Source organism: Schistocerca gregaria, chromosome 4 (genome assembly GCF_023897955.1).
Source record: "Schistocerca gregaria isolate iqSchGreg1 chromosome 4, iqSchGreg1.2, whole genome shotgun sequence".
NCBI classification, from domain to species: Eukaryota; Metazoa; Arthropoda; class Insecta; order Orthoptera; family Acrididae; genus Schistocerca; species Schistocerca gregaria.
Window position 1 is genome coordinate 73,792,050 of NC_064923.1, and position 19,484 is coordinate 73,811,533.

Consider the following 19,484-nt stretch of genomic DNA (forward strand, 5'->3'; position numbering starts at 1 on the left):
GAATTAAGTCGGGTGATGCTGAGGGAATTAAATTAGGAATTGAGACACTTAAAGTAGTAAAGGAGTTTTGCTATTTGGGGAGCAAAATAACTGATGATGGTCGAAGCAGAGAGGACATATAATGTAGGCTGGAAGTGGCAAGGAAACCGTTTCTGAAGAAGAGAAAATTGTTAACATCGAGTATAGATTTAAGTGTCAGGAAGTCGTTTCTGAAAGTATTTGTATGGAGTGTAGCCATGTATGGAAGTGAATCATGGACGATATATAGTTTGGACAAGAAGAGAATAGAAGCTTTCGAAATGTGGTGCTACAGAAGAATGCTGAAGATTAGATGGGTAGATGACATAAGTAATGAGGAAGTATTGAATCGGATTGGGGAGAAGAGAAGTTTGTGGCACAACTTGACCAGAAGAAGGGATCGGTTGGTAGGACATGTTCTGAGGCATCAAGGGATCACGAATTTCGTATTGGAGGGCAGCGTGGAGAGTAAAAATCGTAGAGGGAGACCAAGAGATGACTACACTAAGCAGATTCAGAAGGATGTAGGTTGCAGTAGGTACTGGGAGATGAAGAAGCTTGCACAGGATAGAGTAGCATGGAGAGCTGCATCAAACCAGTCTCAGGACTGAAGACCACAACAACAACAAACATAGTGCACAGGATTGATGACGGCGAAATTCATGTGGGCAGCATTTGGTTTACTGACGAAGCTTATTTTTACCTGGACGGCTTCGTCAATAAACAGAACTGGTGCATATGGGGAACCGACAAGCCCCATGTTGCAGTCCCATCGTCCCTGCATCCTCAAAAAGTACTGGTCTGGGCCGCCATTTCTTCCAAAGGAATCATTGGCCCATTTTTCAGATCCGAAACGATTACTGCATCACGCTATCTGGACATTCTTCGTGAATTTGTGGCGGTACAAACTGCCTTAGACGACAATGCGAACACCTCGTGGTTTATGCAAGATGGTGCCCGGCCACATCGCACGGCCGATGTCTTTCATTTCCTGAATTAATATTTCGATGATCGTGTGATTGCTTTGGGCTATCCGAAACATACAGGAGGCGGCGTGGATTGGCCTCCCTATTCGCCAGACATGAACCCCTGTGACTTCTTTCTGTGGGGACACTTGAAAGACCAGGTGTACAGCCAGAATCCAGAAACAATTGAACAGCTGAAGCAGTACATCTCATGTGAAGCCATTCCGCCAGACACGTTGTCAAAGTTTTCGGGTAATTTCATTCAGAGACTACGCCATATTATTGCTACGCATGGTGGATATGTGGAAAATATCGTACTGTAGAGTTTCCCAGACCGCAGCGCCATCTGTTGTTGACAATTGTAACTACTGTAATTTCGAAAGTTTGTCTGCCTGAAAATGTCCTGTTGTCCCAAGCATATTGCAACAAACGGTGTATTTCTATCGCTGCTTGTTTAGTTTGTATTGCCGTTTCAAATATACCGGTCATTTTGGAAACACCCTGTACATTCTTTAATGGTCGTGAGCGTTAGTACTCTTTGTTAAAGTGGTGAGCTCATGTTAATAAAGAGTAGCTTTAAGGATACAAAGATGCCATTGCTAACATCTCTCTATGTTTGAACGAGGATGTGTAATACGGCAAATGGATGGTGGATGACGTTTCTGCGATATTGCAGAATGACTGGGCAGGAACGTAGCCACTGTGCGTTATTATAGCCAGGAGTGGTTACGAGAATGTGCAGTCGAAAGAAGATCGAGCACCAGACGGCCAAGTGGTATTACCGAGAGGTGAGACCATCGAGTTCGGCGTATTGTTACGGTGCTTCGTACAGCATCTGCAGCAGTTGGTACTATGTGACACAGTGAACATTTCCGGAGCGATTACTTCAACGTAGCTGTGACCCCGTGTAGCATGTATTCCACTGACCCCAAGCTACTGCCAAAATTCGATTTCAGTGGTGTCAAGAGAGAGCTGATTGGAAGGCAGGTTGGAGGTCTGTTGTGTTTTTTTGATGAAAGCTGGTTCTGCCTCGGTGCCAGTGGTGGCCTTGTCTTGATTGAAAGGAGGATGGCCTGCAAGCAAACTGGTAGTGTGCTACACACACTGGACCTACACTTGGAGGAATAATCTGGGATGTGATTTCGCATGCCAGCTGTAGCATCTCGTGGTTCTCTCGCGCACGCTGACTGCTAATTTGTACTTCAGTCTGGTGATTCGACCGTTGTACTGCGGTTCATGAACAGTATACCAGGGGGTGTTTTTCAGCAGGATAACATTCGACCTCATCTCGCAGATGTAGGCCAGCATGCTCTACAGAGTATTGGCATGTTGCTTTGGCCTACTTGATCACCAAATCAGTCTCCAACCGAACACACATTGGACATGACTGGATGGCAATGAACCGTACCCTTAGAAAAATTATAAATGACTGTGCTTAAACTGACACACAATATTTTTAGCGCAACGCAATCTGACTTTCAAAAATCTCTACAAAAGAATGGCCCTGACTAACAATAACCTATACCTTTCATGAATCACTTACCTCACAGAAACCTTCGTTACCCGAACTACTGCAATACACCGAGCGCCAATACTGCCAGCTAAATGAAAGGTTCTAACTACTGAAGGCAGTAACTACTGATAGCAACTGAAAGATTTTGATAGACAACAAACAATGTATTTATCTTAATAGTGTTCAAGTCTATATATATATATATATATATATATATATATATATATATATATATATATATATATATATATATTGCAGTTTATGACATCCAGTCTTACAAATTTACTGTCTCTGATGGACCCAAGTCCAGATCATCCGCTCTCAAAACTCCGCCACCTCTCTCCCCACATCCACCACTACAGGCGGCTAGCCTCCAACTGCGCAACGCTACGTGCTGTTAACAGCCAACTGCCCAACACCACAATAGCGAATTCCAACAATGCAAACCATCCACAGACTGCTCACAGTACAGTGATTTTCATACAGAGCGCTACGTGGAGTTACCAGTATAAAAACCTAAACAGCCGACTTACAACAACTCCAGCATTATCCGCAAACTTCGTTAACAGTCCTTGTATTGACCGACCACGTGCAACAGACATCGAATTCCATCGCACAAACTGACATCCAGCCCCTGTACAACACAATGCATGCACATTTGCATGCTTGCAATCAACATTCAATACCGATTATCAATACAGCAGAGTGTCACATTTGCAATGGCTTTAACCTGCGATCTTGCAGTGTGAATCACTTAAATATGTTAGGTAGACAAATACACAATGCATACACATTTGCAAGCTTACAACCAACATTCAGCACCGATTATTAATACAGCAGTGTTTCACATTTGCAATGGCTTTAACCTGCGATCTTGCAATGTGAATCACTTAAATATGTTAGCTAAACAAATACGAGGGTCACTCCAAAAGAAATGCACACTATACATATTTTTTTAATCCATCGTTTATTCCACATGTTTGAAAGTTTTACAGTGTGTAGATACATCCTCTAGGAACAATATTTTCATTTCTACACATAATTTCCATTCCTCACAACTGCCTTAAGCTATCTTGGAACCAGCGCCAGTATACCAGCACGGTAAAATTCTGGACCAATCTGTTGGAGCCACTGTTTGGCAGTGTGCACAAGGGAGTCATCTTCTTCAAACCTTGTTCCACGAAGGCAGTCTTTCAGTTTCCAAAGAGATGATAGTCACATGGAGCCAGGTCAGGACTGTAAGGCGGGTGTTTCAGTGTTGTCCATCCGAGTTTTGTAATCGTTTTCATGGTTTTTTGACTGACATGTGGCCGTGCATTGTCGTGCAACAGCAAAACATCCTGCTTTTGCCGATGTGGCCAAACACGACTCAGTCGAGCTTGAAGATTCTTCAGTGTCGTCACATATGCATTATAATTTATAGTGGTTCCACTTCGCATGATGTCCACAAGCAAGAGTCCTTCGGAATCGAAAAACACCGTAGCCGTAACTTTTCCAGCAGAAGGTGTGGTTTTGAATTTTTTTTCCTTGGGTGAATTTGCATGATGCCACTTCATTGATTGCCTCTTCGTCTCTCGTGAAAAATGATGGAGCCATCTTTCATCACCTATCACAATTCTTCCAAGAAATTCACCTCCACCATTCTCGTACTGTTCCAAAAGTTCGCTGCATACCGTTTTTATTGTTTCTTTGTGAGCAACTGTCAACATCCTGGAAAACCACGTGGCACAAACCTTTAATAATGCCAACACTTTCAGTATTCTGCAAAGACTTCCTTCCCCTATCCCACCGTAGCGTGACAATTAGTTCACTGAGATGTGTCTATCGGCAGTCACCAATTCGTTACCTGTCTGCACATTGTCTGGAGTGTGTGCAGTACGTAGCCTGCAGCCGTGCCCGCTTTCATCACGTAATCTGCTAGCCCACCGACTAACTGTACTGCTATCAACAGCATCTCCATAAACCTTTTTCAACGTCTTGTGGATGTTTCCCGTTGTCTCATTTTCACAGCACAGGAATTCTACGACAGCACGTTGCTTCTGACGAATGTCAAAGGTAGCAGCCATCTTGAAGACATGCAGCGACGGCGCCACTCACGGGAACACGTTGAACTAAGTTTCAAAGCAAGCGGGAAGAATGTAACTACACGCTGTAAAACTTTCACACATGCAGAATGAAAACTGTATTTTCACAAAAATAGCGTGCATTTCTTTTGGAGTGACCCTCGTATATTCGAGAAATTTCGTTACTGTACATTAATTATTTTTTGGCGGTACATTTTTTTTTCCAGCAATGTAGATGGTTCAAATGGCTCTGAGCACTATGGTCTTAACTTCTGAGGTCATCACTCCCGTAGAACTTAGAACTACGTAAACCTGACTAACCTAAGGACATCACACACATCCATGCCCGAGGCAGGATTCGAACCCGCGACCGTAGCGGTCGCGCGGTTCCAGACTGTAACCGGCCGGCCGGCCGGCGCAATGTAGATATCTGAAACCCATTATGATGAATAAAATGGCGCTACAGACTTCACAAAAAGTAGAAGATGAAACAATAAGCTTTTTTCCACGGTATGATGAAGGCTGTATATCTAGCGCAACTACATGAATGGAACTGTAATGTTGTAACCTACTGGACATAAGAAATGGTAGATCGTATCCTTATTATTTATCTCCGACTACTGCATAAGGCAAAGTGAGACTGTAGAGTATCCACGACAGCGGCACGCAGATTGGTCGGCTCTGTCTCATACCTTATGGTTTTGTATACCATGTCTGGGTACACGGCGTGCACTAAAGGCTTTCGGGCAAGTGTGGAACGCGCGTAAGGTTTACTGCTATCTGGCCGTCCACTACATTTCTTTTTCCGTTTGGAGAGACAGTGTGGGACTCTCGCTTTGGTGCGACGAACGGTCAGCGGCCGGCGCCAGCTCTCTGCGTCGGTGGCCGCCCACTTGTTGTGAGGGACGATGTGCGCCGGGACAGCACACAGGCGGTGCGGCGCTGGCCGTTCTTTGCTGCCGCCGGCGTCAGTCCCCCAGCAGGCGCAGCCTCCAGTCTCGCCGCTATCTGCGTCCCCACACCACGGCACACCGCGCCACCGCCGCCCGCTCGACGCTGCGTAGGAAGGATAGCGCCTGGGAGACACCCAGTTGTCGCCGTCGCCGTCGTAGCTGTGAGGGGAGGACAGGATAGGGGGAGAAGGAAAGCTGTGCTCAGGCTGAGCCAGGGCTTTGCGTATTACGCGGCACTCTGGAGGAGGGCCCTCGGTTGACAGTGAGGGGGGAGGGGGGGGGGGGGGGGGCAGCAGGCGGTAGGCAGCGATAGGGGCGGCTTGTCGGCGTGGCTCAGCAGGGAAGACCGGAGAACACCGGCTTGTCAGCTCCAGCCGGCGGGAGGGGCGAAGCGGGAACCTCTTTCATTCTTACACCAAGTGCTACTCGAGGCTCAAGACCGTTTGTGAAAACAGCAGCACCAGTAAGGACACTAAAGACTGATATGGAAAACTCCAGAGACACATGACAACCCAGGAAAGAGCAAGGACACACAACTGTACATCTGTTTTTACGTGACCTGTCACGTTTCTTTAGTTCTCTATTGGTGAACCGTGATTTACTTTCAAAGAATATTCTTAATAATTTATTCTATTTACTAGCGATTCACCAAGAACATTAACACATTTAATCACACTATGTAAGCATGAAAGTAGTTGCTGATGAAATCGTAACCAAATTCCTTTTAACAAATGTGAATTTTATTTGCTTTAATAGTGTCTAAAAGCATTTTTTAAAAGAAACAGATTTAAAATTATAATCGGAAAGCACCCTCTAAATATCAAAGTTACAATTTATTCAGAGGCAGAAAGAAAGAAGTTTTGACTGTATGAGCTTCGGGCAGAGAACCTTGTTGCTCCTTTTTGACACGGCCGTAGTTAAGACCGGTCACAACGAATGGTTCAAATGGTTCTGAGCACTATGGGACTTGACAGCTATGGTCATCAGTCCCCTAGAACTTAGAACTACTTAAACCTAACTAACCTAAGGACATCACACATCACCCAGTCGTCACGAGGCAGAGAAAATCCCTGACCCCGCTGGGAATCGAACCCGGGAACCCGGGTGTGGGAAGCGAGAATACTACCGCACAACCACGAGCTGCGGACTGCTCACAACAGCCTCTGAAAGACTACACTGGTGTAAATCTGCAACACACCAGATTACTTTACACTAAGAGTTTTAACAATTTACACAAGCACACAAACCATGCCCTCCCTCCCCCCCCCCCCCCCCAGGAGGATGGAAATGGTGCAAAACACTAACAATTAAAAATACTAACCCTGCCATCGAAGGTGTAACTTCTAAGAAAAGTCTTACGTTAAAAGGGTGGCAACTTTATACACTAAAATGATCATTTAAATAAAAGCCCATGAAATGCAATCTTATATAAAATTCTACAAGCTTGGCCAAACAATAGTTAAGATGCTCATAAGTACATAGATACCGCCTCTCAAGATCATAGGCAATAATATCAAAGTTTCCAAAGATCGAAACATATTTCAGGTATTAGGCCGTTACACTCCAAGTAATAAATTCGTTAACACACCAAACATGACAGAGGCAGCTACTAACGTGCAGTAGATTGATAGGGAGATTAGCGAACAACCCGAACCGCAGATTGCTCTAACCTGCCCCTACTCCACAAGGTAAAATCGGACCACCCAATTTATAAACAAGCACCTTCCCGCAGGTGGGCAAAAGAAGAAGAATGGTGGGATGACCCCAAAGCAAAACGGCTGGTGACCTCAACAAGAAAACAAGTAGAATTTAACAAGAGTAATCAAACAACGTATCACCAATCTCTTATCTTAACCTCTAATAAACTGCGATTTCTCAAGAAGACCTGTGCGCAGCCCCCCCCCCCCCCCCCCCCCCCCAAATCACTCTCCCGAGCCAGCTGCTTCAACGGATGCAGGAAGGCGCGCCGATCTCCCGTCTCACGGCGTCGCAGCTCGCACCGGCCAGACCGATGTCGTGGGTTGACTCCTGTTGCTCTCGTGTCGACCACGAAGTCACTACCCCTCGCTATACGTCGCTGCCCACTCGACTCACGTGGCGACCTCACATGCACCGACGCTCAAGACAAGTCATCTTGTGTCTCAGTGCGCGACCGACCAAGCAATCGATCCAATCGCCAATGACCACTGCCTGAGCAAACTCGAGCAGACTGGCGGCCTGTCGCGCAGACTCAGATGCAGGAACTAAGCCCTGATCGGGCGACCACTCGCTGAGTTCTCTTACTGGCGGAGTGGAAAGACTCTCATTTTGCCTGCTTTAAAGGTTGATCCGATCGACAGACATACTAGCACTCTGAACGACAGATAGACACTAATTGCCTAACAAATGTGGACGAGAGACAGACTAGCAAACTGGGGACGAGTAGCTGACACAGACTGACCGACTGGCGAGTCTCTTTTTTCTGTATTGTAATTTCATTGCCCTGCCCCATATGGGCAGGGGAGGGCTGTCAGCGGCACAATCCGCGGCTCTTCAGCCGAGTGGCACTACAACTAAAACAAGAATAAAATGATACATACGTAAGAAGATACAAAAGGGAATATAAAACAGTGTAAGGGGAGAAAATGGAGGTAAAATATACACTGACATGGAGACGTTCATGGGGGACAGTTAAAAAAAGCACCAGAAAGGTAAAAAACACAATTGGCGAATCTGAAAACACAAAGGAGATACTGAATGCGCAGACACAGGTTAAAAGTCGGCCACAGCAGTAAAAACACTCCGGAACAACACACTTAAAACTCACTTGGAGCACACACGACGAACAATATAACTGCCAGATGGGACCTGCCGAGGGAAAAGGTCAGACAGTATGGAAAAGGAGGAGAGAGCAAGGGGCAGCTGGAGAAGCGGTGGGATGAAGAGAGGAGGGGCATCAGTGGGTTCACGAAGAGGCAGGAGACACGTGGAGTGAGAGAGGAAGAGGGAAGACAGGGCAGGAGAGAGCGCAGAGACACTGGAAGGAGGCACAAGAGATGGAGGGGGAGTAGAAGGGGGAAGCCGCTCAGTAGGAGGGAGGGGGAGGAAAGGGAGCCCAGTGGAGGAGGCAGGAAGAAGGGGTTAGAGTTGGTAGGAATGGTAGATGTCAGGGCGAAGCTCATCATCCAGGACGGGTAGACGGTGGAGGTTGTGTTGGGAAAGGAGATGGAGGGTGCAGAGATGGAGAGAGGGTGGAACACAATGGTAAAGGCGCGGCAACTGGTTGGGGGTGGAGAGGATGGGAGAAATCAGGAGGTGAGGCGGATAGAGTGTGCGGATGTGTTTAAGGAAAAGGAGAAGGTGGGGGAAGGCGACGAGGTCATAGAGGATGCGCTTGGGGGACGGAAGGCAGATGCAGAAGGCGAGGCAGAGCACATGGTGTTCGAGGATTTGGAGTGCTTGATAGAACAGGGCAGGGGCAGAAATCCAAGCGACGCTAGTATATCAGAGGATGGGGTGGATCAAAGATCTGTAGGTGTCAATGATGGTGGAGGGATGCAGACCCCATGTCTGGACAGAAGTTTCAGGAGGCAGAGGCAGTTGTGAGCTTTATTTTGGATGGTAAGGAGATGGGGAGTCCAGCTGAGGTGGCGGTTGAGTGTGAGGCTAAGGTATTTGAGTGTAGGAGTGAGGTGGATAGGACAGCCACAAATGGTGAGGTAGAAATCATGGAGGCGGAAGGACTGGGTGGTGCGGCCTATGATGATCACATGGGTCTTGGAGGGATTAACACGGAGGAACCACTGGTTGCACCAGGCAGTGAATTAGTCAAGGTGGGTTTGGAGGGTATGTTGGGACCGTTGAGGGGTAGAATAAAGGGCTAGGAAGGCGGTGTCATCAGCGAACTGGAGAAGATGAACAGCAGGGGGAGGTTTGGGCATATCAGCAGGGTAAAGGAGATAGAGGAGAGGGGAAAGGACAGAACCTTGGGGCACGCTGGCAGAAGGGTAGAAAGTATGGGAGATGGAATTGTGGATAGTCACATATGAGGGACGATGGGAGATGAAGGAAGCAACGAGGTGGCCGAAGTTGATGGGGAGAGCATAGGTCTGAAGTTTGAAGAGGGGCCTGGGATGCCAGACACGGTCATAGGTGTTCTGGAGATCAAGGGAAACAAAGTTATTGGAGCGACGCGAGTTAAGTTACAGGGAAAGAAGATTGGTAAGGTTAAGGAGCTGGTCATCGGTGGAGAAGGAAGGCCGGAAGCCACATTGGGTAAGAGGAAGGAGGCGGAGATGGTTAAGGTGGCGGTGAATACGGCGAGAGAGGATGGCCTTAAAGACATTACTGAACACGGAGGTGAGGCAGAGTGGACGATAGGAAGAGGTATCAGAGGGGGGTCTGTTAGGTTTAGGGAACAGCAGGGCACGGGAAGTCTTCCAGAGGTCGGGGTGAAATCCAGTGGAGAGGAGGACATTGTACAGGGTAGGAAGGACAGAAAGGAAGGATGGAGGGGATTCCTTGAGGTGACGGTAGGTGACGCCATCATGACCAGGGGTGGTGTTGCGTTTGGAGAGGAGGACAAGTGTGATTGGAATGTTGATGTCTGAGGGAGGCAATCGATCCAAGTACTGGAAGCTAGGGGCGAGCAGGGGACAGAGGTGTCAGTGCGGTTAAGGATGGTGGGGAAGAAGGAGTAATCAAAATGAGGATTGTCTGGAATGGAGAAGACCTCAGATAGGTGGGAAGCAAAATGGTTAGCCTTACTGAGGTTGTCACGAAAGGGTCGATCGTCATGGAGGATGGGGTAATGCTGGGTGGGATGGCTACCAGTAAGGCGGTGGAAGGCTGACCAGTACTTGGAGGAGTTGACAGGTAGGGTGGAGTGGAGGCGTGTGCATGCCTGGCGCCAGTAAAAAAAAATGGCTCTGAGCACTATGGGACTCAACTGCTGTGGTCATTAGTCCCCTAGAACTTAGAACTACTTAAACCTAACTAACATAAGGACATCACACACATCCATGCCCAAGGCAGGATTCGAACCTGCGACCATAGCAGTCGTACGGTTCCGGACTGCGCGCCTAGAACCACGAGACCACCGCGGCCGGCCTGGCGCCAGTCCTGGCGTTTCTTGGCTGTAAAGAGGTTCCGGATATGTCGCTGTAATTGCCTGTTGCGGGTGAGAGTATCCCAGTCACGAGTGCGGAGGAAGGAGCGGTAGAGCCTGTGGGATTCACGCACAAGAAGGGCGGCCTGAGGAGGAAGCATAGGGCGGTGAGGGTGGGTGAGTTTGGTAGGGACATGAGCCTCCACAGCATCAGTGGTGGTCTTTTGAAGGAAGGAAGGGGCATGGGTGATGTCATCAGGGTGGTGAAAGGAGAGGGGTTGGCTTTCGACCTGTAAGGCAATGGATTCCCGGTAGGCATCCCAATTGGCACGGTGGTAGTCATGGACAGACTTTGGAGGGGCAGCTGGGTGGGTGGCTGCAGTGGCGGGACAGGTAGAGGAGATGGTGAGAAGGACAGGAAGATGGTCACTACCGACAGGATCGAGGACATCAACGGCGATGCTACCAAGGAAGTTGGGGGAAGCGAGGATAACATCGGGATTGGAGTTACTTTCATGACGGGTGTGCTGTGGCTGAGGAACAAGGTCACCATGCAGGGTGGCAAGGAACTGATGCCACCGCCGAAGGGTGGCAGGGTCACGGCTGTGGATGTTGAGGTCAGCGGTGATCACATAGGTGGAGAAGGTATGGTCAACATGGGAAATGAAGTCAAAGGGGAGAGGAGCTGTAGGGCGGATATAGATAGTTCACAGGTGACAGTGAGGGAGGGAAAAAAATAGGCTGAGGTGAAGGTGTTCAGTCGGGTCACTGAGGAGGGGTTGTGGCCAGACAGGGAGATGCCAGAGGTGGCCTATAGCGACCCCGCCTCTGGCTAGAGGAAGGGGATTGTCAGTGCGGTGAAGGAGATAAGGGGAGGTGCGGACAACATGGTGGAGTTGGAGGAAGATTTCATTAAGGATGAAGGAGTCAACCTGGTGCTGGGAGAGGGTATGCATGAAGGGGTATTTGTTTGCAGGGAGGGAATGTTGAGGTAGAGGAGACGATACTCTTGATGTGCCAGGAGGTTGAAGGTGGGAAGGGTGCGAGAAGGGGAAAGAGGGGCTTAACCGAGGGTATCAAGGTGGGTGAAGGTATAGTGGGCCTGGTTGTGGGAGTTCATGATATAGGTGTTTAAGTGGAAAACAGAGCGGGCACCAAGGGAAATCTGCTGGAGTGTGTGGGGGCGCTGTAAGGGGTGGATGTTCTGCAGGACGATGGTGCGGAACCACACGATGTCTTCTGCTGTAGGGGGAGGGCGGAGCGAATTGTTAGGGTGGATGGGTGGGTCAATGGGGCAAACGGGGACAGTGAGTTCAGGGTTGGTAGGAGGGGGCTTGGCTTTGCATTTGGAGGAATAGGTGAGGTGAGGTCCATTGCAGGTGTTGCAGGACGGGGGGGTGGGGGGGTGGAGAAGGTTGGGACACCATTTCAGGAAGTGGGAGGCTTTCAATGGGGGCAGGTGGGTGGGTTCTTGCAGGTTTGGGTGAGGTGGTCGTTGTACAGAAAGCAGTGCTGGCAGTGGTAGGATTAAGGAGGGGAACGGGACGGGTCAACAGGGTGGTGGTGATTGAAAATCAGGGCTCCCTGTGTGAGGAAGTGGTCGATGGAGGAGGTGGACTCTGTAAAGATACGCGTGAAGAAATTAGGGCCAGAGGAGTTGTAAATATTGTGGGCGGAGCAAACTTCCAGGGCTGGGTGGGCATTCAGTTCCACCAACACCTGAGCCTCCGTGACCACAGGGCTGAGTTTCGTGATGACAGCTATGAGGGTTGGTGGACGACGAGGCCGTTGGGGCTGACGAGGAGAGGAGGATGTAAGAGAGTGGGTGAGGGATGCGTGGGCCCAAAGGTGATGCGGGGAAGGCGCCGGAGATCAGTATGGAAGGAGGGAGAGGGAGACTTGATGAGAACAGAGTCTCTGCGAGGGATAAGTTGGGTGATGGGTGCACTGGGGATGTACTTCCGGATTTCAAGGGTGAGGGTGAGGGCATCCAGGAATTTCGAATCAGGGTTGGCTAGGACAAAGTTATACAGGGAGGGGGCTGGAGAGGAGGGAGGTGGAGTCGTATCCATAGCAGGGTCAGTGGGAAGGGGGCTGGTTAGTGACTTTTTGGATGAGAGGGTAAAGGAGAGGTCGCCACTGGGCCGTTTGGAAGATTTTTAGGCGGGTGTGGCCTGGGAGGAGGGATGAGGGACTGGATAGATGGGGAGGTGGTGGGAGGCAGAGCCCTCCTGTGTGGCAGTAGCACCGGATGAGAGAGCAGGGCGTTCTGTGGCGGCGACTGTGGCTTGGCGGGCGGTGACTAGGGCAGGGGAAACAGTGGTAGTTGCAGGGAGGAGGGGGGGAAATTCGTCTCAGCGGGCGACAGGAGCTGGAGGGGGTGGGAGCAGGGGCAGCGGCAGGAGCAGGAGCAGCAGCAGGTGCAATAGCAGGGGTGGGAGCGGGAGTGACATACAGAGGGGGATACAGTGATGGGGAGGAGGTAGATGGGGAGGGGAAGGTGAGTAGGGGAGGTGGATGAGACGGGTTAATCCCTGAGGAAGCACTCCATAACGTTACAGTGGGGGCAGGTGAAGGGGAGGTGTGGATGATGGTAGTAGTTGGAGCGTCCATGACTGCAGGCGACAGCGAACCGAGTGACGGCGGCAGCGGCGGCGGCAGAAGCGGCGAGCACCGAGAGACAGCGGCAGAAGAAGCGGCGAACACCGAGAGGCGGCGGCAGAAGAAGCGGCGAGCACCGAGAGGCGATTTCAGAAGAAGAGGCGAGCACCGAGAGGCGACGGCAGAAGAAGCGGTGAGCACCGAGAGGCGGCGGCAGACGAAGCGGCGAACACCGAGAGGGGGCGGCAGAAGAAGCAGCGAGCACCGAGAGGCGACGGCAGAAGAAGCGGCGAGCACCGAGAGGCGAGGGCAGAAGGAGCGGCGAACACCGAGAGAAGGCAGCAGAAGAAGCGGCGAACACCGAGAGGCGGCAGCAGAAGAAGCGGCGAACACCGAGAGGCGGCGGCAGAAGAAGCGGCGAACACCGAGAGAAGGCAGCAGAAGAAGCGGCGAGCACCGAGAGGCGGCGGCAGAAGAAGCGTCGAGCACCGAGAGGCGAGGGCAGAAGGAGCGGCGAGCACCGAGAGGCGATTTCAGAAGAAGACGCGAGCACCGAGAGGCGGCGGCAGAAGAAGCGGCGAACACCGAGAGGCGGCGGCAGAAGAAGCGGCGAGCACTGAGAGGCGGCGGCAGAAGAAGCGGCGAGCACCGAGAGGCGACGGCAGAAGAAGCGGCGAGCACCGAGAGGCGGCGGCAGAAGAAGCGGCGAACACCGAGAGAAGGCAGCAGAAGAAGCGGCGAGCACCGAGAGGCGGCGGCAGAAGAAGCGGCGAGCACCGAGAGGCGGCGGCAGAAGAAGCGGCGAGCACCGAGAGGCGACGGCAGAAGAAGCGGCGAGCACCAAGAGGCGGCGGCAGAAGAAGCGTCGAGCACCGAGAGGCGACGGCAGAAGGAGCGGCGTGCACCGAGAGGCGATTTCAGAAGAAGACGCGAGCACCGAGAGGCGGCGGCAGAAGAAGCGGCGAACACCGAGAGGCGGCGGCAGAAGAAGCGGCGAGCACCGAGAGGCGGCGGCAGAAGAAGCGGCGAGCACCGAGAGGCGACGGCAGAAGAAGCGGCGAGCACCGAGAGGCGGCGGCAGAAGAAGCGGCGAACACCGAGAGACGGCGGCAGAAGAAGCGGCGAGCACCGAGAGGCGGCGGCAGAAGAAGCGGCGAGCACCGAGAGGCGGCGGCAGAAGAAGCAGCGAGCACCTACAGGCGACGGCAGAAGAAGCGGCGAGCACCGAGAGGCGACGGCTGAAGAAGCGGCGAGCACCGAGAGACGGCGGCAGAAGAAGCGGCGAGCACCGAGAGGCGGCGGCAGATGAAGCGGCGAGCACCGAGAGGCGGCGGCAGAAGAAGCGGCGAGCACCGAGAGGCGGCGGCAGAAGAAGCGGCGAGCACCGAGAGACGGCGGCAGAAGAAGCGGCGAACACCGAGAGGCGGCGGCAGAAGAAGCGGCGAGCACCGAGAGTCGGCGGCAGAAGAAGCGGCGAGCACCGAGAGGCGACGGCAGGAGAAGCGGCGACCACCGAGAGGCGACGGCAGAAGAAGCGGCGAGCACCGAGAGGCGACGGCAGAAGAAGCGGTCAGCACCAAGAGGCGGCGGCAGACGAAGCGGCGAACACCGAGAGGCGACGGCAGAAGAAGCGGCGAACACCGAGAGGCGGCGGCAAAAGAAGCGGCGAGCACCAAGAGGCGACGGCAGAAGAAGCGGCGAGCACCGAGAGGCGGCGGCAGAAGAAGCGTCGAGCACCAAGAGGCGACGGCAGAAGAAGCGGCGAACACCGAGAGGCGGCGGCAGAAGAAGTGGCGAACACCGAGAGGCGGGGGCAGAAGAAGCGGCGAGCACCGAGAGACGGCGGCAGAAGAAGCGGCGAGCACCGAAAGGCGAAAGCAGAAGAAGCGGCGAGCACCAAGAGGCGGCGGCAGAAGAAGCGTCGAGCAACGAGAGGCGACGGCAGAAGGAGCGGCGTGCACCGAGAGGCGATTTCAGAAGAAGACGCGAGCACCAAGAGGCGGCGGCAGAAGAAGCGGCGAACACCGAGAGGCAACGTCAGAAGAAGCGGCGAGCATCGAGAGGCGACGGCAGAAGAAGCGGCGAACACCGAGAGGCCACAGCAGAAGAAGCGGCGAGCACCGAGAGGCAACTGCAGAAGAAGCGGCGAGCACCGAGAGGCGACGGCAGAAGAAGCGGCGAACACCGAGAGGTGGCGGCAGAAGAAGCGGGTAGCACCGAGAGGCGGCAGCAGAAGAAGCGGCGAACACCGAGAGGCCATGGCAGAAGAAGCGGCGAGCACCGAGAGGCGGCGGCAGAAGAAGCGGCGAGCACCGAGAGACGGCGGCAGAAGAAGCGGCGAACACCGAGAGGCGGCGGCAGAAGAAGCGGCGAGCACCGAGAGGCGGCGGCAGAAGAAGCGTCGAGCACCGAGAGACGGCGGCAGAAGAAGCGGCGAACACCGAGAGGCGACGGCAGAAAAAGCGGCGAGCACCGAGAGGCGGCGGCAGAAGAAGAGGCGAGCACCGAGAGGCGACGGCAGAAGAAGCGGCGAGCATCGAGAGGCGACGGCAGAAGAAGTGGCGAACATTGAGAGGTGGCGGCAGAAGAAGCGGTTAGCACCGAGAGGCGGCAGCAGAAGAAGCTGCGAACACCGAGAGGCGGCGGCAGAAGAAGCGGCGAGCACCGAGAGGCGGCGGCAGAAGAAGCGGCGAGCACCGAGAGACGGCGGCAGAAGAAGCGGCGAACACCGAGAGGCGGCAGCAGAAGAAGCGGCGAACACCGAGAGGCGGCGGCAGAAGAAGCGGCGAACACCGAGAGGCGACGGCAGAAGAAGCGGCGAACACCGAGAGGCGGCGGCAGAAGAAGCGGCGAGCACCGAGAGGCGACGGCAGAAGAAGCAGCGAGCACCAAGAGGCGACGGCAGAAGAAGCGGCGAGCATCGAGAGGCGACGGCAGAAGAAGTGCCGAACATTGAGAGGTGGCGGCAGAAGAAGCGGGTAGCACCGAGAGGCGGCAGCAGAAGAAGCTGCGAACACCGAGAGGCCATGGCAGAAGAAGCGGCGAGCACCGAGAGGCGGCGGCAGAAGAAGCGGCGAGCACCGAGAGACGGCGGCAGAAGAAGCGGCGAACACCGAGAGGCGGCAGCAGAAGAAGCGGCGAACACCGAGAGGCGGCGGCAGAAGAAGCGGCGAACACCGAGAGGCGACGGCAGAAGAAGCGGCGAACACCGAGAGGCGGCGGCAGAAGAAGCGGCGAGCACCGAGAGGCGACGGCAGAAGAAGCGACGAGCACCGAGAGGCGACGGCAGAAGAAGCGGCGAGCATCGAGAGGCGACGGCAGAAGAAGTGGCGAACACCGAGAGGTGGCTTCAGAAGAAGCGGGTAGCACCGAGAGGCGGCAGCAGAAGAAGCGGCGAACACCGAGAGGCCATGGCAGAAGAAGCGGCGAGCACCGAGAGGCGGCGGCAGAAGAAGCGGCGAGCACCGAGAGACGGCGGCAGAAGAAGCGGCGAACACCGAGAGGCGGCAGCAGAAGAAGCGGCGAACACCGAGAGGCGACGGCAGAAGAAGCGGCGAGCACCGAGAGGCGGCGGCAGAAGAAGTGGCGAGCACCGAGAGTCGGCGGCAGAAGAAGCGTCGAGCACCGAGAGGCGGCGGCAGAAGAAGCGGCGAACACCGCGAGGCGGCGGCACAAGAAGTGGCGAACACCGAGAGGCGACGGCAGAAAAAGCGGCGAGCACCGAGAGGCGGCAGCAGAAGAAGCGGCGAACACCGAGAGGCGGTGGCAGAAGAATCGGCGAACACCGAGAGGCGACGGCAGAAGAAGCGGCGAACCCCGAGAGGCGACGGCAGAAGAAGCGGCGAGCACCGAGAGGCGGCGGCAGAAGAAGCGGCGAGCACCAAGAGGCGACGGCAGAAGAAGCGGCGAGCACCGAGAGGCGACGGCAGAAGAAGCGGCGAGCATCGAGAGGCGACGGCAGAAGAAGTGGCGAACATTGAGAGGTGGCGGCAGAAGAAGCGGGTAGTACCGAGAGGCGGCAGCAGAAGAAGCTGCGAACACCGAGAGGCCATGGCAGAAGAAGCGGCGAGCACCGAGAGGCGGCGGCAGAAGAAGCGGCGAGCACCGAGAGACGGCGGCAGAAGAAGCGGCGAACACCGAGAGGCGGCAGCAGAAGAAGCGGCGAACACCGAGAGGCGGCGGCAGAAGAAGCGGCGAACACCGAGAGGCGACGGCAGAAGAAGCGGCGAACACCGAGAGGCGGCGGCAGAAGAAGCGGCGAGCACCGAGAGGCGACGGCAGAAGAAGCGGCGAGCACCGAGAGGCGACGACAGAAGAAGCGGCGAGCATCGAGAGGCGACGGCAGAAGAAGTGGCGAACACCGAGAGGTGGCTTCAGAAGAAGTGGGTAGCACCGAGAGGCGGCAGCAGAAGAAGCGGCGAACACCGAGAGGCCATGGCAGAAGAAGCGGCGAGCACCGAGAGGCGGCGGCAGAAGAAGCGGCGAGCACCGAGAGGCGGCGGCAGAAGAAGCGGCGAACACCGAGAGGCGGCGGCAGAAGAAGCGGCGAACACCGAGAGGCGACGGCAGAAGAAGCGGCGAGCACCGAGAGGCGGCGGCAGAAGAAGCGGCGAGCACCGAGAGGCGGCGGCAGAAGAAGCGGCGAGCACCGAGAGGCGGCAGCAGAAGAAGCGGCGAACACTGAGAGGCGACGGCAGAAGAAGCGGCGAGCACCGAGAGGCGGCGGCAGAAGAAGTGGCGAGCACCGAGAGTCGGCGGCAGAAGAAGCGTCGAGCACCGAGAGGCGGCGGCAGAAGAAGCGGCGAACACCGCGAGGCGGCGGCACAAGAAGTGGCGAACACCGAGAGGCGACGGCAGAAAAAGCGGCGAGCACCGAGAGGCGGCAGCAGAAGAAGCGGCGAACACCGAGAGGCGGTGGCAGAAGAATCGGCGAACACCGAGAGGCGACGGCAGAAGAAGCGGCGAACACCGAGAGGCGACGGCAGAAGAAGCGGCGAGCACCGAGAGGCGGCGGCAGAAGAAGCGGCGAGCACCAAGAGGCGACGGCAGAAGAAGCGGCGAGCACCGAGAGGCGACGGCAGAAGAAGCGGCGAGCATCGAGAGGCGACGGCAGAAGAAGTGGCGAACATTGAGAGGTGGCGGCAGAAGAAGCGGGTAGTACCGAGAGGCGGCAGCAGAAGAAGCTGCGAACACCGAGAGGCCATGGCAGAAGAAGCGGCGAGCACCGAGAGGCGGCGGCAGAAGAAGCGGCGAGCACCGAGAGACGGCGGCAGAAGAAGCGGCGAACACCGAGAGGCGGCAGCAGAAGAAGCGGCGAACACCGAGAGGCGGCGGCAGAAGAAGCGGCGAACACCGAGAGGCGACGGCAGAAGAAGCGGCGAACACCGAGAGGCGGCGGCAGAAGAAGCGGCGAGCACCGAGAGGCGACGGCAGAAGAAGCGGCGAGCACCGAGAGGCGACGACAGAAGAAGCGGCGAGCATCGAGAGGCGACGGCAGAAGAAGTGGCGAACACCGAGAGGTGGCTTCAGAAGAAGTGGGTAGCACCGAGAGGCGGCAGCAGAAGAAGCGGCGAACACCGAGAGGCCATGGCAGAAGAAGCGGCGAGCACCGAGAGGCGGCGGCAGAAGAAGCGGCGAGCACCGAGAGGCGGCGGCAGAAGAAGCGGCGAACACCGAGAGGCGGCGGCACAAGAAGCGGCGAACACCGAGAGGCGACGGCAGAAGAAGCGGCGAGCACCGGGCGACGGCGAGCGGACGGCTGCGGCGGCGGGCAGCAGTGACGGCGTGCAGACGGGCAACAACGCGACAGGCACGGTTGGGGCTCTCCCACGTCGAAGATACACACTGAGAGTAGGCCAGTCAGTGCGAGTCCTTGATGAGGAAGTGAGGGAATCCAACCCTCGAATATGCCGACTGGCGAGATCATAGCGCCCCTTAAACGCACGTGAACAGGCAACCTTTCCCCACCAGAGGGAGACACCAAAGCCGCGATTGGCACAGCGGCGCCACCGCCAGAAACGGAGGGCGACTGCTTCATACTAAGTGCTGCGGCGCGCTCTTCGACACAACAATTTTTACCACGGCTGAAGCGGCCTACAGTAGAGTTTTTGTTTCGTAATATGTTTGTATGGGACCTACTTTTCATAACTGGAAATGTAAAGTAAATAAAGGAATTAAGGTAATGAATGAGAAATACTTGAATGTGCTTCTGTTTGCAGATATTATTCTAGTATTTAAAAGATTGGAGATGGCCTCCAGAGATCAGTATACAAGCTAAAAGAAATA

The 19,484-nt window shown here is 54.5% G+C and overlaps 4 protein-coding genes across 4 annotated transcripts; all 4 read left to right on the plus strand.

Moving 5' to 3' along the window:
- The first annotated feature begins 5,467 nt into the window (after nucleotides 1-5,467).
- LOC126267597 (zinc finger CCCH domain-containing protein 13-like) lies at nucleotides 5,468-14,508 on the plus strand. Its single transcript, XM_049972899.1, has 2 exons — nucleotides 5,468-5,619; nucleotides 13,353-14,508. Exons 1-2 carry the CDS (start codon nucleotides 5,468-5,470, stop codon nucleotides 14,506-14,508), a joined length of 1,308 nt encoding a protein of 435 aa, XP_049828856.1.
- On the plus strand, nucleotides 14,505-15,413 carry LOC126267598 (uncharacterized). The gene has a single exon (XM_049972900.1). It carries the CDS (start codon nucleotides 14,505-14,507, stop codon nucleotides 15,411-15,413), a length of 909 nt encoding a protein of 302 aa, XP_049828857.1.
- Nucleotides 15,414-15,457: 44 nt separating this feature from the next.
- LOC126267599 (zinc finger CCCH domain-containing protein 13-like) lies at nucleotides 15,458-17,179 on the plus strand. The gene has a single exon (XM_049972901.1). It carries the CDS (start codon nucleotides 15,458-15,460, stop codon nucleotides 17,177-17,179), a length of 1,722 nt encoding a protein of 573 aa, XP_049828858.1.
- Nucleotides 17,180-17,249: 70 nt separating this feature from the next.
- Nucleotides 17,250-19,127, plus strand: LOC126267600 (zinc finger CCCH domain-containing protein 13-like). Its single transcript, XM_049972902.1, has one exon. The coding sequence runs from the start codon at nucleotides 17,250-17,252 to the stop codon at nucleotides 19,125-19,127; it is 1,878 nt and encodes a 625-aa protein (XP_049828859.1).
- The last annotated feature ends 357 nt before the right edge of the window (nucleotides 19,128-19,484 follow it).

Bases quoted from the DNA above. Each gene is read 5' to 3' on its own strand.
- LOC126267597 (XM_049972899.1), top strand. From the start codon at position 5,468: ATGTGCGCCGGGACAGCACACAGGCGGTGCGGCGCTGGCCGTTCTTTG. The intron at 5,620-13,352 runs GTAGGAAGGATA...AGGCGATTTCAG, and splicing joins CGCCGCCCGCTCGACGCTGC to AAGAAGAGGCGAGCACCGAG.
- LOC126267598 (XM_049972900.1), top strand. From the start codon at position 14,505: ATGAAGCGGCGAGCACCGAGAGGCGGCGGCAGAAGAAGCGGCGAGCAC.
- LOC126267599 (XM_049972901.1), top strand. From the start codon at position 15,458: ATGGCAGAAGAAGCGGCGAGCACCGAGAGGCGGCGGCAGAAGAAGCGG.
- LOC126267600 (XM_049972902.1), top strand. From the start codon at position 17,250: ATGGCAGAAGAAGCGGCGAGCACCGAGAGGCGGCGGCAGAAGAAGCGG.